The 16,844-nt window shown below is 40.9% G+C and overlaps 2 protein-coding genes across 3 annotated transcripts; one reads left to right on the top strand and one right to left on the bottom strand.

The window, feature by feature from the left end:
• Positions 1–888: 888 nt before the first annotated feature.
• Positions 889–1,800, bottom strand: cdc42ep5 (CDC42 effector protein (Rho GTPase binding) 5). Its single transcript, XM_076109396.1, has one exon. It carries the CDS (start codon positions 1,798–1,800, stop codon positions 889–891), a length of 912 nt encoding a protein of 303 aa, XP_075965511.1.
• A 3,465-nt stretch (positions 1,801–5,265) lies between these two features.
• Positions 5,266–15,327, top strand: leng8 (leukocyte receptor cluster (LRC) member 8). Of its 2 annotated transcripts, none has more exons than XM_076109369.1 (15): positions 5,266–5,616; positions 6,231–6,285; positions 6,517–6,702; positions 6,887–6,967; positions 7,712–8,132; positions 8,453–8,624; positions 8,709–8,879; positions 9,095–9,328; positions 9,420–9,578; positions 9,707–10,001; positions 10,238–10,339; positions 10,437–10,505; positions 10,588–10,717; positions 10,827–11,034; positions 11,126–15,327. In XM_076109369.1, exons 1-15 carry the CDS (start codon positions 5,576–5,578, stop codon positions 11,286–11,288), a joined length of 2,487 nt encoding a protein of 828 aa, XP_075965484.1. In that variant the 5' UTR covers positions 5,266–5,575; the 3' UTR covers positions 11,289–15,327. The 2 variants fall into 2 exon arrangements, with proteins under 2 accessions (XP_075965484.1, XP_075965483.1); XM_076109368.1 differs by having other exon boundaries at positions 6,231–6,366.
• Positions 15,328–16,844: the final 1,517 nt, after the last annotated feature.

The raw sequence follows: 16,844 nt of genomic DNA, 5'->3' as shown, positions 1-16,844 counted from the left end.
TTTTAAAATCCCAATAATTGTTTTATTGTTTTCACTGTAATTCTTATTAAACGACAGGATAACAATTATGTTTGAACCAGCATTTTCAACAGAGCATAATGGTATCTCCCTTTTACAGCATTATGAAATAAAATACTTTTTCAAAATACAAGCAAACATGTACAAAATACACCGCTGGTCCTGATTTACAATTAACCTTTAAATCCCATGATTGTCTTTGCGTTGTAGTATTAGTCCAGCCCCACAGCCCACAGAAAAGCTTTAGCTACTTGAAAACAGATGTGTTAAACAGATGTGAACCAGAGAAATGCACACTGTCTGACTTGGAATGTGATAAATTCAATTAATTATACACAGGACAACTATTTTCTGACAATGTCTCTGGGAACCATAAAGTTTGTCAAATGCATTAAACATCAAGAGAAGACAGATTCTAATAAAACATGCAATATGAGAAATAATTATTAAGACATTTATATAGCACATAGTACAATAATGTAAGAAAAACGCTGTCTTTAAGGCACTATAACAAAGTTCAATGTGTGAACTTCACATGGCAGAAATAGTAGAAATTAACAATACAAGCATTAATTTAGTCCGTTTCATAGCAAAGCAACCAAGTCAATGAAAAAAATCAAAGTGCTACAAAACAAACCTTTCACTGATCAAGATGACAATCTATTGCAAATCTGTTACCCTTACTAATAAAACATGAAATGCTTTTTCCAGTTGAGCAACATCGTCAAACTGTAAATCTTTTTTTTATAAAATCCAGTTAATTCTGCCTCCCATTCAAATGATACTCAAGTTATGAGTTTATGAAAATACAGTTTACTTGATTTACTTGACAGCAAAGATCTGTTTTCAAGGGAAAACTGTACCTGTCCCCTATAGACCAATTTCATCATCAAACTCATCTTCAAATGTATAGCCCCGTCCTTCCTCCTCCTCCTCTTCCTCCCCCTCCTCTGAATCAGTCTCTGATTGGCAGCTGTCGACCCTCCTCCTGTCCAATGGGGTGACTCCTTCATACTCAGAGTTATGTGACGAGGCCGGACTAGGTGGCAAATCTACTTTGTGATTGGTGACCTCGGTTTCACCTGCACCTACTACGCTCTCACCCGCCGTTGGACTGCGACACGCCAACTGATCCTCATCCTGGAAGTCGAACCCTTGACCCTCTTCCTCTTCAGATGCTTGCCGAATTATCTCCTCTCGTTTGTCACTGAATCGCACTTTTGGTCGTAACCCCTTTTGCTTGATCCCATTCCCGTCTGGTATCCTGCCGTCTCCCACCTGGTTTCCATCCAACCCAACCAAGTTCTTCCCATTCAGCTCGTTCTGCATGTTCACAGACATCTCCACGGCCCCTTTTCCCTGATTCGTTTCCACCGAGGATGTGCCACTTTTGGGATTGAACACATCCTCCTCATTGGAGTCCAACCCCAAACCGTCCATCACCCCTAGTACGTCTCCCAGCATAGACGGGCCTAGATCCAGGTCCAGGTCAAATGAAGACACTGACTCAGAGTGCTGAAGCTCATTGTTCTGAGGGCTTCCTGGAGCGTCTGTATGTAGATCGCTGTGGTTGACTGCCACCTGAGGGTCGGCAGCTGGCATCGTCCCTGGACTCCCAGAGTCGGGGCTGGCAGAGCTCGGGCCCAGAGTGGACAGGAAGGAGGTGTCCCCAAAGGCATCGCCTCCCCTCCCAATGTGCATGGTGTGGCGGAAGTCACCCAGTGGGGCTGAGATCATGGTGGGGTCCAGGCGAGGTGCTCGGGTTGATTTGTGCAGCGGCATGACTGTAGGCAGATTGAGGAAGACGGGAAGAAAGAGGAAAAAACAGGGAGACGATTCTTAAATGTACATGATAGCAGGGGTGAATAGCTGTAACCCCGAAATGACATACCACAGTGTCATACAGAAATTGTTCAAGAAGCTGGAAATACTGGAGCCCCAGTCCAGCTTAATGATAAGACAGGGCAGTGTCAACACTTCACCATGTTGAGCAACATTGTAGGACACCAATGAGCGTTTTTTGGCACTGGTGCGGCTGTGAAGGCCATGCTGAGACTTGTACTTGAAACACACTCATGCAACGTTAGCACATACTTTTCTCTGGCCTTAGGGGTGTGTATATGCGGACAAAAACAAGACTGTAACTTTCTCCACAAAAAATAAACTGGATCTATAGCACCAAAGCCATTGATCTCTGCTACTTTTGGTGGTTATTAAATTGAGATTTCAGCATGAAAAAAAGGCCAAATTTTAAGTTAATTATTATGACAGTAAGGTGAATAAATATTACTCCATACATTTGATAATGCCTTACAGAATAAGTAAGCCAAATCAATGACAATTTCTTGACCAACATCATATCTTGCAAACCAGAATACACATTTGAGAAGTCATTATTTTAAGTGTGTGTGTGTGTGTGAGAGAGAGAGAGAGAGAGAGAGAGAGAGAGAGAGAGAGAGAGAGAGAGAGAGAGAATCAGATTTAGGAGGGGAGGGGGCTTGCTTACAGGCCTACCCCATTTCTCAAGACTTTTCCAATAATAGTTAAAGTAGATGACTTATTGTATTACTTAAATATATAATGTTTTACTTATACGAAGAGCATGCGAGGGTTACACTTATTGATAAAGCAGCATGACCGCTCGGATCAATGTAAAGTTCGCTAATCAATTGACCTGAGTGAGCGTCACCGTCACATTCAAAGTATATCAAACTTACCTTAAAGAGAATATTCTGGTCTTTGGTTGGCTCGCTCCTCAGTATCCAACTTTTTCCATCTGGCTTTCTGACTTACGCTTCCCTCTCGACTCTTCCCTCGCTCTTTTTTCTCGCCGTCGTTGGTCTGTGTGAGTTTTCTTTTCTTTTTTTCCAAAGGGATGGGCACGGGGTGAGGAAGTGACGCGACAGTTATTGGGGAGAGCTGGATCAAAGTATCAGTTGACTTTACCAGACTTTTGTTATAGATGGACGAGACTAAGAGACTGCTTCTAGACAGAGAACATCTTTATTTAAGGGTATGATATAATCTAATTGTGAGCCATAGTTTATAAATGTATAAAGCAACACTGGAAGTCAATGTGAAAAAAAAAGTATTACAGTGTAACTACCATGATGTCAACTTTAATTGTATGTCTTTTTGGAAGAATAGTGCTTAATTGAAATTCTTAAATCATGAGTCAAAGTTCTGTCACTTTGATTTTCTAAAATGTTTTAATTATTTTTCATAAGTAATTTATTCAATTAGCCGTGCACTTATATTTTCAGATATCTCTATTTAAATGATAAGGCTATAGCCATATTCTGTTTTTTTAAAATTATTGTTAACAAATTACATGAAAAGACCAACACCAGCACTGCACCATGTTAGTGGTAATCAGCCCCGAGCCCATTAGTTCCTCTCAAAGATGTGAATCTTTACACAATGATTTTTTTATTTAATTTTCAGCTGAGCACTGTAGGTTTTTAGCAAAGGATACTCAAACAAGAGTAAAACATGCATTTGTGAGTTTAAAATACTGCACTCAGCCTAAAGTATGTGTACGTTTTTAGCTGTAGAACATAAACTCCCCCAAGATTGCGGAAAAGAATATAACATATATACAGTACATGCTAAAAACATTTCTTGGGCCACAGTTATGCTTCATTTTAAAGACAGACACATTTCATTTCATACTGAAATTCTTATGAAGGGTTTGACTTAAAGGTGACTGAAATCATGATGGAACGCTGTCAGTGAAGTCAACCTCGTGTATTGCACCACTTAGTCAACAGCATACTTTTGTGAGACAGTTGCATCGTAAACTTTAACCCCATTCATTTCCTCATGCAACCAATACGTAACAAATACACTTTTAAAAGGAGCAAACCTGAATTTTAATCAACAACAGGAGTGTGGGAGGGATGCTATTTAAGAGTCTGTATTATCCAGCTTCCTCTCATGGGTTAAAGAAACAGAAGCATTACCAAACACCAGGTATTCACACAATGGTGCCGGGTAGTGAATCATTGTTTGGGAGATCTTGTCACAAATGCTCAACATATTTGTGTGATGATGTAGCAGACAAGACAACAATGGGGACAAATTATTCATTCAGCAGCCACATGATATCATTTACTGTGATAAATGGTCTGGAAATTAAACTAAATACAATGTTTTATTTATTTGAAAGTGGTGCATGCTGACATCAAGTTGCCCACAAAAATAAAACATTCTTCATTGTTTTATGGAGATTCTAAAGGAAGGCATTGAGTTCTCTTCAACGTCATGGTATTTATTCTCAGTGTTTAAAGGCAATACAACTCTCCCATATTCAATAACAAAAAAGTTATAAATGGCAGAGGATTATATCTTTAAAAATACATCGTAAGCCCTCCTGTTCATTGCTGTGCGACATATTTATGAACCATACAACAGATGCAAAATATAATTTGCACTCCATAGAAACTTTGAAAAAGGCTTGCATGAATTTGGGGGATGCGCTGTGGGAGAGAGACTCCACTCTCTATAATACACTCTCTCTCTCTCTCTCTCTCTCTCTCTCTCACACACACACACACACACACACACACACACACACACACACGCACACACACAAGGTCACACAAACACACATCCTGCAGCTGTATGTGCTTCACAGGAAGATAAGGAAAAACAATATACCATAATATGTGAGTATGTACAAGATCTATGATTATCGAAAAACACAAAGAAAGAAAACATTCATGGTATAGTTGATCGGTTGAAATTATAGCTGCCCAACCAATTAGTCAATCAAAGTGAATGTTTTTCTCAGATGGTGTAATATTGGCAACACATGGACTAACAACACCTGATGTTGATATTAATACTATTAATTGAGGTTATGCTGATAATTGATGTATAATATATATGTATGTATATTAAATATTATTATATATTATTTATATTTGTTATTAGAGTAATAATTTATTTTCCTTTTCACTACCAACTTGAGCAAAGTTACGAATTATTGAGACTTTTCCCCCTGTGTTTAGCCTGTCAGGCATTACATTCCCTTACCATTCCTTAAGATTGACAGGCAAGTAGATGAATACGGCTCTAGCGCTCTGGCCTAAATGTTAAACCGGCATTTGATTGGTGGAGCCGGTAGGGGGCGATAAAGAAGGTGGGGATAACACGGGCGTACGCTTTGCCTGAGAGGATGTACTCTGGGCAACAAAACATCCTCTCAACAACGTCACTTGACTCAGCCAGTTTTACTTATCTGCCATTTTGTATCTCCGCAGCCTAACCAGACCAAGTTTGTCGTCAACGAAGAAGGAAGGAATGCGAATGTTCACTTCACTTGTTAATTTGCAACTTTAATCAAAGGACGTTATATTACAGTTTGGCTAGATTGACGTTAGTGACAGTCGGCTGACTGTCTTTCTAAACAGTTAATCATCGAGACAGATTTAATCTTGTTTACCTTTTTTTGCTTTAGCAGGAGAGCTAACGCTAACGACGTTAGCCAGCTAGCTTAGCTAGCGAACAACCGTCCAAGCGTTAGCTCTTAACGCTAACAGTAGTCTGTGGCGAAATGGCGGCCAACACGACACAAGCAACCCCAACAACAAACTGGTAGGTCGCACTCTGAGCTACAGAAGATACACAATACTTGGGGAAAGTAAACAAATATGCTACAGCTTGACTTAAGCGTAAATATATAGTATGGTATGGTAGAGATGTCTTGGTTAGCTATAATCTCTTAATCATAATTAGTTCAGCTGAGGGTGTTAGCATAACGTAAACCTTACCTAGCTACATACAGGCCGTTGGTTTGGTTCACAGCTAACCTGTTAGCTGCTTAATGTTACTATATTTACATTGACGTAGAAGTTAACATTAGTAACATTACACACTAACGTAGCGTTGACGCTTTGATACTAACTGACATTAACGTTGAACGATTAACGTTAGTTAGCCGTTAGATGTAAGACAAGCCAACTGCTAACGTTAGGTAGGTCACAGTGAACGTGGTGCAAACGTTTAGACGGACGTAAACATTTATTGTCGACACTGTTTTGGAATATATCTTTACTATGTTGATTTTGTTTTTATATAGTTCTAATGTTGCCATTAATATATATTTTTAATTGTGTTACTCAACCTTAAGACTTTTAAGTGTGTGCATGTGCTAATAGATACAAAGTGTATAAATACTTAAAACACAATTGTTCTTTGGTTGATGGCAGGTCCTATGGTGGAGCTGGAGATGGCCAGGTTCAGGAAAACCCAGAATGGGAGAAGGCAAGACAAGCACTAGCGTCTATTAACACGAGTCAGACCTCTGCTAAAACGGCACAAGCCAACCGGACAGCCACAGCAGAGGTGTGCTTTTATCTCTTTGTGTCTTTATCTTTTTAACACCTAGCATTTTACATTTATGTTAGGTGATCGGATAACAACTTGAGATCTAAATGATTTCTTCTGTTCTGTATTGAAATAACAAGTCTTATTTTTGCACGTGTCTCGTTTCAGGCCGGTCAGTTTCAGCCAGCAGTGACTGAACCGGCTGCCATTCAACAGCAACAGCAGCAGCAGCAGCAACAACAACAACAACAACAACAACAGCAGCAGCAACAGTACTATCCATGGTACCAACAGACTCAGCAACAGTACCCTGGATACACATACCCCTATAATTACTACTACCCCATGGGTCCAGTAAGTACAGAAATAGATTTTTTTCTTGTCAAAATGTTAACATTTCATACAAATGCATCTGTTGAATTCAACACTGTGCACTGCAAGGCTTGTATGTACATCTGTAGCTCCCAAAATAACATCTGATGCTCAGAGATTGGGAGGAGATTCTACAATGACAACATGAGTTTCTTTGTATTTCCAGTATGGAGGAGCAGCATATCCATCAAATCAGTATGGTGTACCCCAAGGGCCTTACCCGGGAGCTCCCACCTCTAATGGACAGGTACATCACAATCATTTTGTAGTTATTCATGCACTCCTTAGTTACATACAATGTATAGTAACTAGGAGTGGAACAGTACACAAGATTCATGGTTCAGGATGTACCTTGGTTTTCGGGTCAAGTTTTCTGTACAGCAAGGAAACATTGAATAGCCTTTTTTATGTTCAACAGTGGCTAATTGGCCACAATTCTTACTGCAACAGTTAAGGCACTCAAATACTGGCATGTTGTCAATAGGATAGAGAGATAGGGGAGGACAAAACACTTAGTTGTGGGTACACACCAACTAACACACGGTTTGCCGTGTCACATTACTTAGCTTATAGCTTCTTTTCCACACATTTGCGTGTAGTCGGGTCACAGGGCGAACCGAACGTCCTGTGCAGGTTCAGGACAAATACACGTGCCGTTCTGTAATAATAACGGACCTAGATAAGATCATCCTTTATTAGTCCCACAGTGGGGAAATTCACAGGATCACAGCAGCAAAGTGGACAGTGCACACAAGATACAGAGTAAAAAAACAAGAGCAACAAGTAATATAAATAAGTAATAAACAGTAAGAATATCAACTAATAGCTGGACTAATAATGGATGAGGTTTTAACACTGACCCTTTTTAAAATTTTGAGCACCTGACAAACTAATGCCTGGATATAGGGTTACTGGGTATGACCAGCAACCCTGTTTAGATTAACTAATTTGTTGCTAAAATGGCTATTGTTTTCATCTTTTGTTTTTACAGCCTCCTCCAGTGCCTGGAATGGAAGATCAGTCCCCTGGATACCCGTCTCAATCACAACCTCCTCCCCCTGCTGCTCCCCAGCCACCCCAGAGCCCAACCACCTCAGAGACACCCCCTCCTCCTCCACCCCCACCAATTCCTCCCCCATCCAACTCCCAGTACCCCCCTTCTCCATCACAAAATGCTTACAATGCAAATAACTCCATGCAATACCCTCCTGGTGACTCCAACCAAATGCAAGGTTACAATCATTCCCAGGGAATGCCCAACTATGGACAGGGCTTCCAGGCCCAGAACGCCTATCAGCCCCCTCAGAACACCTCACAGCAGCCTGGCCAGTATGTACCCGGGCTCGGCAGAGGAGAGGCCAACAAAAACAAAAACCAAAAACAAGGACAGCAACTGTGGCACCGCATGAAACGTAAGATTTGCTCTTTTGTGAAGAAGCTGGCGATTCATAACAAGTAGAAGTAGGCAGGTGTTTCACTGAGCAACAGTTGTCTATACCAATCGGAGAGCTCTGTGTTTGATTACTGACCAATCAGGAGCATCCCATTAGGAGGAGCTTTATGTGAGAGGGGGCTGTGATGCTTAAAAGATGATCCCAGGACCAATGTTATTGTTCTACATTTTGAAACCAGATATATCCAGATTTATTTTAACCAAAGGCTAGAAACAAAGAAGAAAAAATGTTAGTATTCATTTCTTAATCATATTCCTTTTATGTCTTCTTTCTCACAGAGGCCCCTGGCTCAGCTTCAGTAAAGTTTAATATTCACAAGAGGCCCTATCAGGTTCAGTGTTCTCCGATGTCCAATCAGACTTTCCCGCCAGGCGACCAGCCCTCAGGAGTGAATCCAGATCCTTCCTCCCCATCTTCCGCCAGCGCTGCACTCGGAGGTGCTCAGACACGGTGAGAACTAGACTGTCACTACGGATTTAAAAAAAGACGACAGAGTCGTGAATGATATGTTGACTTAGAATGCTTTCTCTCCAGACCCCAGGACTGGCCCCAAGCCATGAAGGAATATGTGCAGCGCTGTTTTACAGCCTGTGAGACGGAGGAAGACAAAGATCGTACAGAGAAGGTGCTGAAGGAAGTTCTGCAGGACCGGCTGAAGGATGGCTCTGCTTACACTATTGATTGGAATCGAGAGCCATTGCCAGAGTGAGTTTAGTAGTTGATTAGTGTTTGCCTGTTGTATCTAAGCTTTGACATTTCTTTAAACTAATGCACGTGAACGTTGCAAATCAAACATAAATGAACTATATTTTGATGTGTTTTCAATAAGTTCCACTGCAACGATCTTGCTTGATGCATTTCTTGGATCTGAATAGTTGCAAATTGGGATTTGGGTCTTATTTATTTATGTTTTCTTGCAGACTAAAGGTCAAGCTGTCTCGTTGGGAATCGATTCAATCCCAGAGGACATCAGATGGTGGAAGTGCAGTAGGTGCGTCTCCAAGAGGCAGGGGTGGTGGACACCGACTGGGCCACTACAGGAACATATTTTCTCAGAGGAGTCCATCTTCTAGTTCCTCCCGCTCCTCCTCCCGCTCCCCATCCCCATCACACGGCCGACACCGGGACCGCAGCAACCAAAGGCACAAACGCAGGTAAGACACAGATTCCCTGTCTTTTCTTTGGGGAGTGTTGGCATCCTTTGTCTTTCCTTTTTTGAAATGTCTTGTGTCTCTATGCTATCAGTGATTCCGGCTCGCAGTCAGACAGCAGCATCTCCAGTGACCTCCGACCTCAGCTGTCACGTCGCAGTCAGAGAGGTGCACGTGGTCGTGGTAGTGACAGGGATAGAGGCCGTGGGGAGAGAGGACGAGGAAGAGGAGGGAAAGCAAACAGAGGAAGGAGGTAAATGCATATGTTCTCATCGGGTCCCTGCTATTCTCATTAATTACGGCTCTTGAAGAAGACTTACTACTTTATTGCTCTATGACAGAGGGATACTTTGTGAATGGCCTGTTAACTTGTTCTCCCAGAAACATGGACGATTCCAATGCAGCCGTTGGAAAGAAGAGGAAAGGGGGTAATGCTGGTCTGGATTTCCACGACCCCAACAGAGAAGCCAAGAAGCAGAGCAGAGCCGCTCGTTTCCACAAGCAGCTTCGCTCAGAGCCGCTCGTTCTCTCCATCAATTCCCTGGACCTGCCCGATGGAACCCAGGAAGGCCTCAGCTGGGACGACTGTCCCATTGTGGGAACATGCCAGGACATCACCAAGTGCTACCTGAGGCTCACCTGTGCCCCGGACGCCTCCACTGTGCGCCCTGTGCATGTAAGTATGCTCACTGCAGTTTTATAGTCCTAAGATGATGTTTTTGTTTCTTGAGCTCTGTCACTGTGTTGAAGTCATTTTTTAAGCTTACTTAATACCATGCAAATTGCATAAAACAAGGGAGAAGAAAGGGATGACATATGATGAAGCCGTTTGAGTATATTTATGTATCTTTCTACGTCACAGAAGGTCAAGATCCAGAGATTGATCTTTTTCTGAACTTGTTTTTACCCAAGGTCCTGAGAAAGTCTCTGCAGACTGTGAAAGTCCACTGGAAAACCCACCAGGACTACACCTATGCCTGTGAACAGATGAAGTCCATACGACAGGACCTCACGGTATATAATGTTCATAAATAATTTTAACAATGTTACAATGGGTTTGTTGTTTCTTGAATTTCTTTAAATTTGATTTATTTTTTGCCCCGTCATGCAGGTCCAAGGAGTTCGTACTGAGTTCACAGTGGAAGTGTACGAGTGTCATGCACGCATTGCTCTGGAAAAGGTGAATCTGTTTTCCTTTTCTACGCGTTGTAGTAGCTGAAAGTGTTAACATGGTTTAATACTAGCTGAATGTTTGTCTTCAGGGAGACCATGAAGAGTTCAACCAATGCCAGACCCAGCTGAAGGCCCTGTACAAGGACAACCCCTCAGAAAACATTGGAGAGTTTACAGCATATAGATTGATTTATTACATCTTCACTAAGAACTCTGGAGGTATGCTCGCATGGTTTTCTTTTCAGCTGCATTCGCACGTCTCATACACATTCTCACCCTCTTCCTTTTCCTTCCTAATTCAACTTCCACCATTTATCTTCCCTTCCAGATCTGACCACTGAGTTGGTTTACTTGACCCCAGCACTGCGGGCAGATGTGTGTGTGTCTCATGCTCTAGCCCTCCGTGCTGCCTGGGCGTTAGGAAACTATCGCCGTTTCTTTAAGCTGTACAAGGAAGCCCCGCGTATGGCTTCATACCTAATTGACAAGTTTGTAGAGAGGGAGAGAAAGATTGCACTTTGGGCCATAGTCAAAACGTAAGTAAAGTTTCAGAAAGTTTGCACATTTCGGTCCTTGTTTCAGGTCCTCATAACTTACGAGATTTCCATTTTTCTGTTTCTTCTGCAGGTTCAGGCCCGACTTGCCGGTGCAGTATGTGCAGTCCAATCTGGGCTTCTCTTGTTTAGACTCCTGTATGGCCTATCTTACTGGGCTAGGTGTCACCTTCTACCCTAGTGACCCCGATAAGATAGACTGCAAGGCCAGCACAGCCGCTTTGGCTGCGTCCTGAGGGGGTGGGGGGGGGGGGGGCTTAGCACCATGAAGGGAGACGCTAAGGGATTATCATGGAGCCTTACATATTTAATGTACTGCACATCAGACACCTCAGTCTATTCAGATAGGGAAGTTGGCAAACTAACAACTGTAGAAGACCCATATAGAAAGATACATGCTGCAGATTCCAGATGTAAGAGTTTACACACACTGTCACTCAAATATTGTAGGTTAGCCTAATGCCCAAGTTATCGCTATCGTTATCTACATTGATATGGCCAGAAAAGTGAGTGAACAGTTTAGATTTGGGATTAACATGTAGTCTCAGCATTTAGAGCCCCAGAAGTCACAGAAGCAGATCAGGGAGGCGCCCTCATGGTTCCTGTTCCGTAACCACCATCAGATGTCAAAGCTAACAGTGTTCTGTTATGTTTTTTCCTTCCTCAAGTCAACAGCTCCAACACCTGAAGAATCTAGCCTTGTCAACCAAAAGAGAAATACAAACGGCTGTTCTTCAAGTCATTTATCCAGCTCTCTGCTGTTTGACAACAAGCCTACCGATTCAGGTCAACTCGACATATTCCTCTTAGAGACTGTGAGACAACATGGTGAGAAGAAGCCAGCAGTTTGCCTGAAAGAAGAAGAGGTGGTGGTTTGTATATCCTATCCTGCGCCTGGTTTCCTCAAGGTTCTACAGTTAGCTGTGCATCCTGTTTCCTCAAATGGCCCGTGTAATGGCGCAATGGACTGAAGTCTTAGGTCTGGTTCCTGGTTTAATGAAGCGGTATCCATCCGCTGGTCACAGTCATGAAATGGTTGGCCATTTTTCGGGAAACGTCTCAATCTGATGAGCATTGACTTTTATAGGCAGGTGTTCTTCATCTCCTCACTCCTCCGTACCGTCAGAGCTGAGCTCCATCTCCAGAATCAAACAGAGAATCTGCTTTCATCGTCCTCTGGTTTAAGTTCTGGCAGCACCTGGAGTCCAGCAGACCCTGATCAGCCCAGCAAAGCGATGAAGCCCGTCTATCATCCATGTTGGCCATCTTAACTTCACCGGCTGTTTATCCAAAGAAACAGTGGCAGCTAAGCTGCCATCTTTAAATGCAGCTAACGGTGAAGTCTGCGTGCTGGATCATCAGCGGAAAACCTGCTGCAAGAAGGAATAATGAGTGGTTTGTATGCTACAGCTGGCTGGTAAGCGAAAGGGACTTCTCTGGAAGGAGGTGGATGACGGCACAGCAGAGATGTTGCCTCACACGTCTTCTGTGTTAAATGTTATACGTCTTGTGTTTTTGGACAGCAGTATTGGCCTAGTAAAATCATTATTGAGCTGCAACGCAGGTTTTTATATACATGTTGATATTGGACAGGTGAGGGAGAAATTTGACAATATCCTAAAATGCCCAAAATGGCAGCAATAAGACTTGGAAATTTACTGCACATGTACTTGTGCTGTCTGAATGTTATATGTTAAAGTATTTCAAATTGATTTAGACTGTAATGTAATAAAGAGGGAGGTTAAAGTTGAGTGCTTTTATGTCTGTTTCTCAGTAGTTATGATAGAAGTTTCTCAAACAAAAGCTGCGATTGTAGCCCATTTACTCGAAGTTCAAAACAGTGGTGTTGTAGTTGAGGATTTTGGCCATTTATCTTTGAGAGATTTGTGCTTTTCACGACTTAAAATACGATAGGTGGTGGTGCACTATTTTAGGTGATAATTGGTAAAATATGTGACAATACTTGAAATAGTGATTAGAAAATGTCAGAAACAAACAGAACTTTTCACACTGACTAAACTTTGTTCTGCTCTCCACCATTATCTATCGTTTGGGTCCTCATTTAGGATGATTGTGCTGGAATTGAAAACACAGGTTGATGTTATTCCTCCTGATCTTTTCTATAAACTATTGATTCCCACTGTAGAAACATTGAGCTTGAGGTATTTAAGACTTTAAGGCTGTACAAGTTACATGTTTACTTGTCTACAGAGTATATTTTTGTAAATATTGTATGATACTGCTGTGATTTCTTTTCAATTAGTGCCTAGGGTAGGTTTTTTGTTGACACACGGGTAAGTGTGATATTGTTTTTTTTATTTTTTTTTCTGAGTTTTGCAAAACTCTTTAAAACCATTTATGTGAAAACTAAACTTCAATGCAGACGGGTCTGTATTGGGTTATATGCTGTGTCATCAGAGAGGATGTAGTGGTGGAGTTCATAACTGCTAGTTTCTGCCAGTACAGCCTGAACATATTCACACAGGCTCTTCAATCAGAGTGTGGCGGGATATCCTGCTCAATTCCCAGTGATATAACAAATATGGTTGTTAAATTGTCCCTTCAGACAAAAACTGTTTGCAGATTGTCCAACGCAAAGCCGATCTATATACTGGGAGCACTATTGCCAAACACGTCATTTTAACACCTACCACAAAATGATAGCTTTACATCGCATTGACAAAATACTCTTGTGAACCTGACTTGTTAATTTGTTGGTAAAAGTGTTCCATTGTTGACCATTATTTCAGTAAGGAATGAAGTTAATTTTGTAATGACAATGATCTCAACATGTTTTCTTTCTTTCCCCTTCATTTACCTGATCCCCTGTCCTCTTTGCTCCCCCCTCCCCTCCCCCCCCCCCCCCCCCCCAGTCCCAAAACCTTTCTCTCACACATCACCAGACCTCTCATTCTTCAGCTCGTAGCACTGCTGCGTTGCAGGAGCACCTGGAGTGATAAGTGGGCGAACCACCTCCAGACGCCAGCCGGAGAGAGTGAATAGTGAGCGATCCAAGTCTTGGTTTGACTCACGTTGAAGCCTCACAGCTGATGAAATGCATGGGAGCCTTACACAATGAAATATGGAGAATGTTGATTTTGCTGCTAACCCAAATATTTGAAATATTTTTCTGTGTGATGTGATACTTGTTTAGTTTTTAAATCCATATTTGAGGATTGACAAAGTCTTCATGTTTTGCTGTTTTCTGTTTGTTCAGACGCATTTATACTTTTTCAAATAATGTTCCTTCGGTCGTTTACTGGTAAATTTGTAATTTAAGATTTAAAAAAAAAAAAAATTCTCACCCTATTTATTAATATTTGGGATTAATTTGGCTGCGGTTTGATCGGTGGCCTGAACAGCTTGAGTTTGTTAGAGTTGCAGTAGATCTTATATTTGACAGCGTGATCGTCGTCTAAAAAGTGTGTCTGGACATACAGAATGTTATCCTCAAAGTTCACCAACATTTAGTATCATTAGAAAACAATTAGGCAAAGTTCCTTATTTGAGAAGTGCTGGTACGTGCTCCCGTGCTAAGAAATTAGCTTTTGGTTTCTTCTAATGTGACTGAGCTTAATCAATGGTTGTTGCCTTTGGTTTACGTCCTTGTAAGATTTGTTTACACATGGTTAAAGTGTGTACAACTGATGTCTCAGGTCTTCAGCATTGATACAGCCCAGGATGTTCAATTTATTTTTATTTTATTTTTTTCGTAGAAAACTCACTCCAGACAACTAACGATACACATTTTCATTTTGGATGTTTGGTTTTTCCTCTCCGATGCCCGAGTCATGTTTTCAGTATTTTTTGCTCCCATGTTACTGTATACCTCCCATCAGTCTTTGTAACTCCTTCCTTGATATTTGCTGGTAGAACTCCCCATGTCCCTCACCTCTGCTGTGTTCTTCTCCTGTCATTTGAATTAGTCTTCTCTCTGTTCTCACTTTCTCTTATTTACCCTCCCTGCATGCTGTCCTCTTCTACAAATCTCTAACCAGTAATTCTTCTCTCCTCATCCTTCTCTTTTCCTTTTATGTTGAGTATGTTTGTGGCTGTTTGCCATGTGCAATTAGTCACTCTCGCTAGTAAGTATTATACGGCGTCTGAAATGCTTCAATAGTTTCTGTTGCGGCTCACTAACAACTGAAGCTGAAGGTTTATCTGCAATGCCTCCTCTCCATCTACAGATCTGACATGATAAACTGCCATTTTGTAAATACTGTGTATATATATATTTTTGACAAAAAATCTAATAAACTTCAAGTATAAAGTGCATCCAGTGTTTTTAAATCACACAAAGCATTCTGGCAGATTGTATTCACATATTTAGCTGAATGGATAAAACAAAAGTACAAGTTAAGGAATAGAACTCAGAGATCAAATTCTGGATGGACTTTTTATTAAGAAATGTCATAAATATCGAGTGAGAGGCTCCTGTGACTGAAAGACTAAGATGAGTTTGGTTACTTGACACAATGAAGGTGTTTCTATGTTGACGGCATGATTGATGTTTTTATCGAGGTATAAGAACATCAAAGTGAACTGAATAGTTGGAAAAGAAAAGAGTTGGAGTTTCATGATAGGGCCTTAAAACATTTTAAAGAGTTGAAATTACTGGAAAAAGATAGATATTACAGCAGTGATAATGAATTAGTGTAAAATAAATGAATACTATGTGAAACTACATGCAATTTGTTAAAAGGGAGGAAACAACAGATTGAGCTCATGCAGTTAAATTTGAAAGGGAAAATTACACAAGTAGGAAACAAGAACAGCGGGAAAAATAGAAAGTTGAGAACTTTAGAAATTGCATTAACAAGAAGACGTTTCTGCATAAACCACCAATGAAAGCATGATTATACATGCCTCCAAATACGATAAAGTACACAATTTGTTGAAATACGCTTTTAGCCAACTGGCTGTTTAGATAGAGAAACCATTTCAAAGAAAGAAAAATAAACTATTAAGAGAAATACAACTGCTGATGAAAGAGAGAGGAGCAAAGGTAGGGCAGCAAAACTGTAGCTAAGAATTATAAACATAAATGCAGAAGACAGAGAGAACTAAGCACTAACATGCAGAGAGAGAAAAACTAATATAATGATAAGAAAATAAAGCCAGAGCTACGTAGTATGCAGGAGTAGAAGAGAAAATGAGGAGAGAAGAATTATGAATCATGCAAGTGAGAAAGTCAAAGGCAATGATTACAGTCACTCAGGGAGAAAAGATGAAACAACTACACCTGCTAAATAAAAGAATGAAACAACTGAATTTAGGTCAGAAAATGCAGAGAATAGATATAGTAGAAGACAGACTGAGATTAGTGTCATGAATACACATATATATATATATATATATATATATATATATATATATATATATATACACACAGTGCGTGTGTTTTCTACAGTGGTCCAGAGCAGGACAGAGGAAAGAAAATAAATAAGAGCTAGACTGATGGGAAAAAGAAGGAAGTAGAGTGACATTTAAGAATTGAAATTGGAAAATAAGTACAAGCAGGAAACAAGGTAAATAGAAGAGGCAAGAAATAGAAAAGAGGGAAGAGGCTGCTTCAGCTTCTGTGTAAGGCCCGATGGAAATGATCCAGGCTTGTGATGTGATGAAGTCTTAAAAGTTCACTCAATTATCAGTTACTTTAACATTGAAATTCCAATCAATCACAAGTCAAGGCTTCTTTGGCATCAGAGCAGCATAGAAACAAAACAACCCAAAGACACGGATGAAAAAAAAAAAGATTGGAAAATGTTATGAATCAATAAAGGACAGAAGAG

Source organism: Anarhichas minor, unplaced genomic scaffold (assembly GCF_050575085.1).
Source record: "Anarhichas minor isolate MPS153535 unplaced genomic scaffold, ASM5057508v1 ptg000041l, whole genome shotgun sequence".
Classification (NCBI taxonomy): Eukaryota; Metazoa; Chordata; class Actinopteri; order Perciformes; family Anarhichadidae; genus Anarhichas; species Anarhichas minor.
The sequence above is the reverse complement of the archived record's forward strand: the minus strand, read 5'-3'. Positions and strand labels throughout refer to the sequence as shown.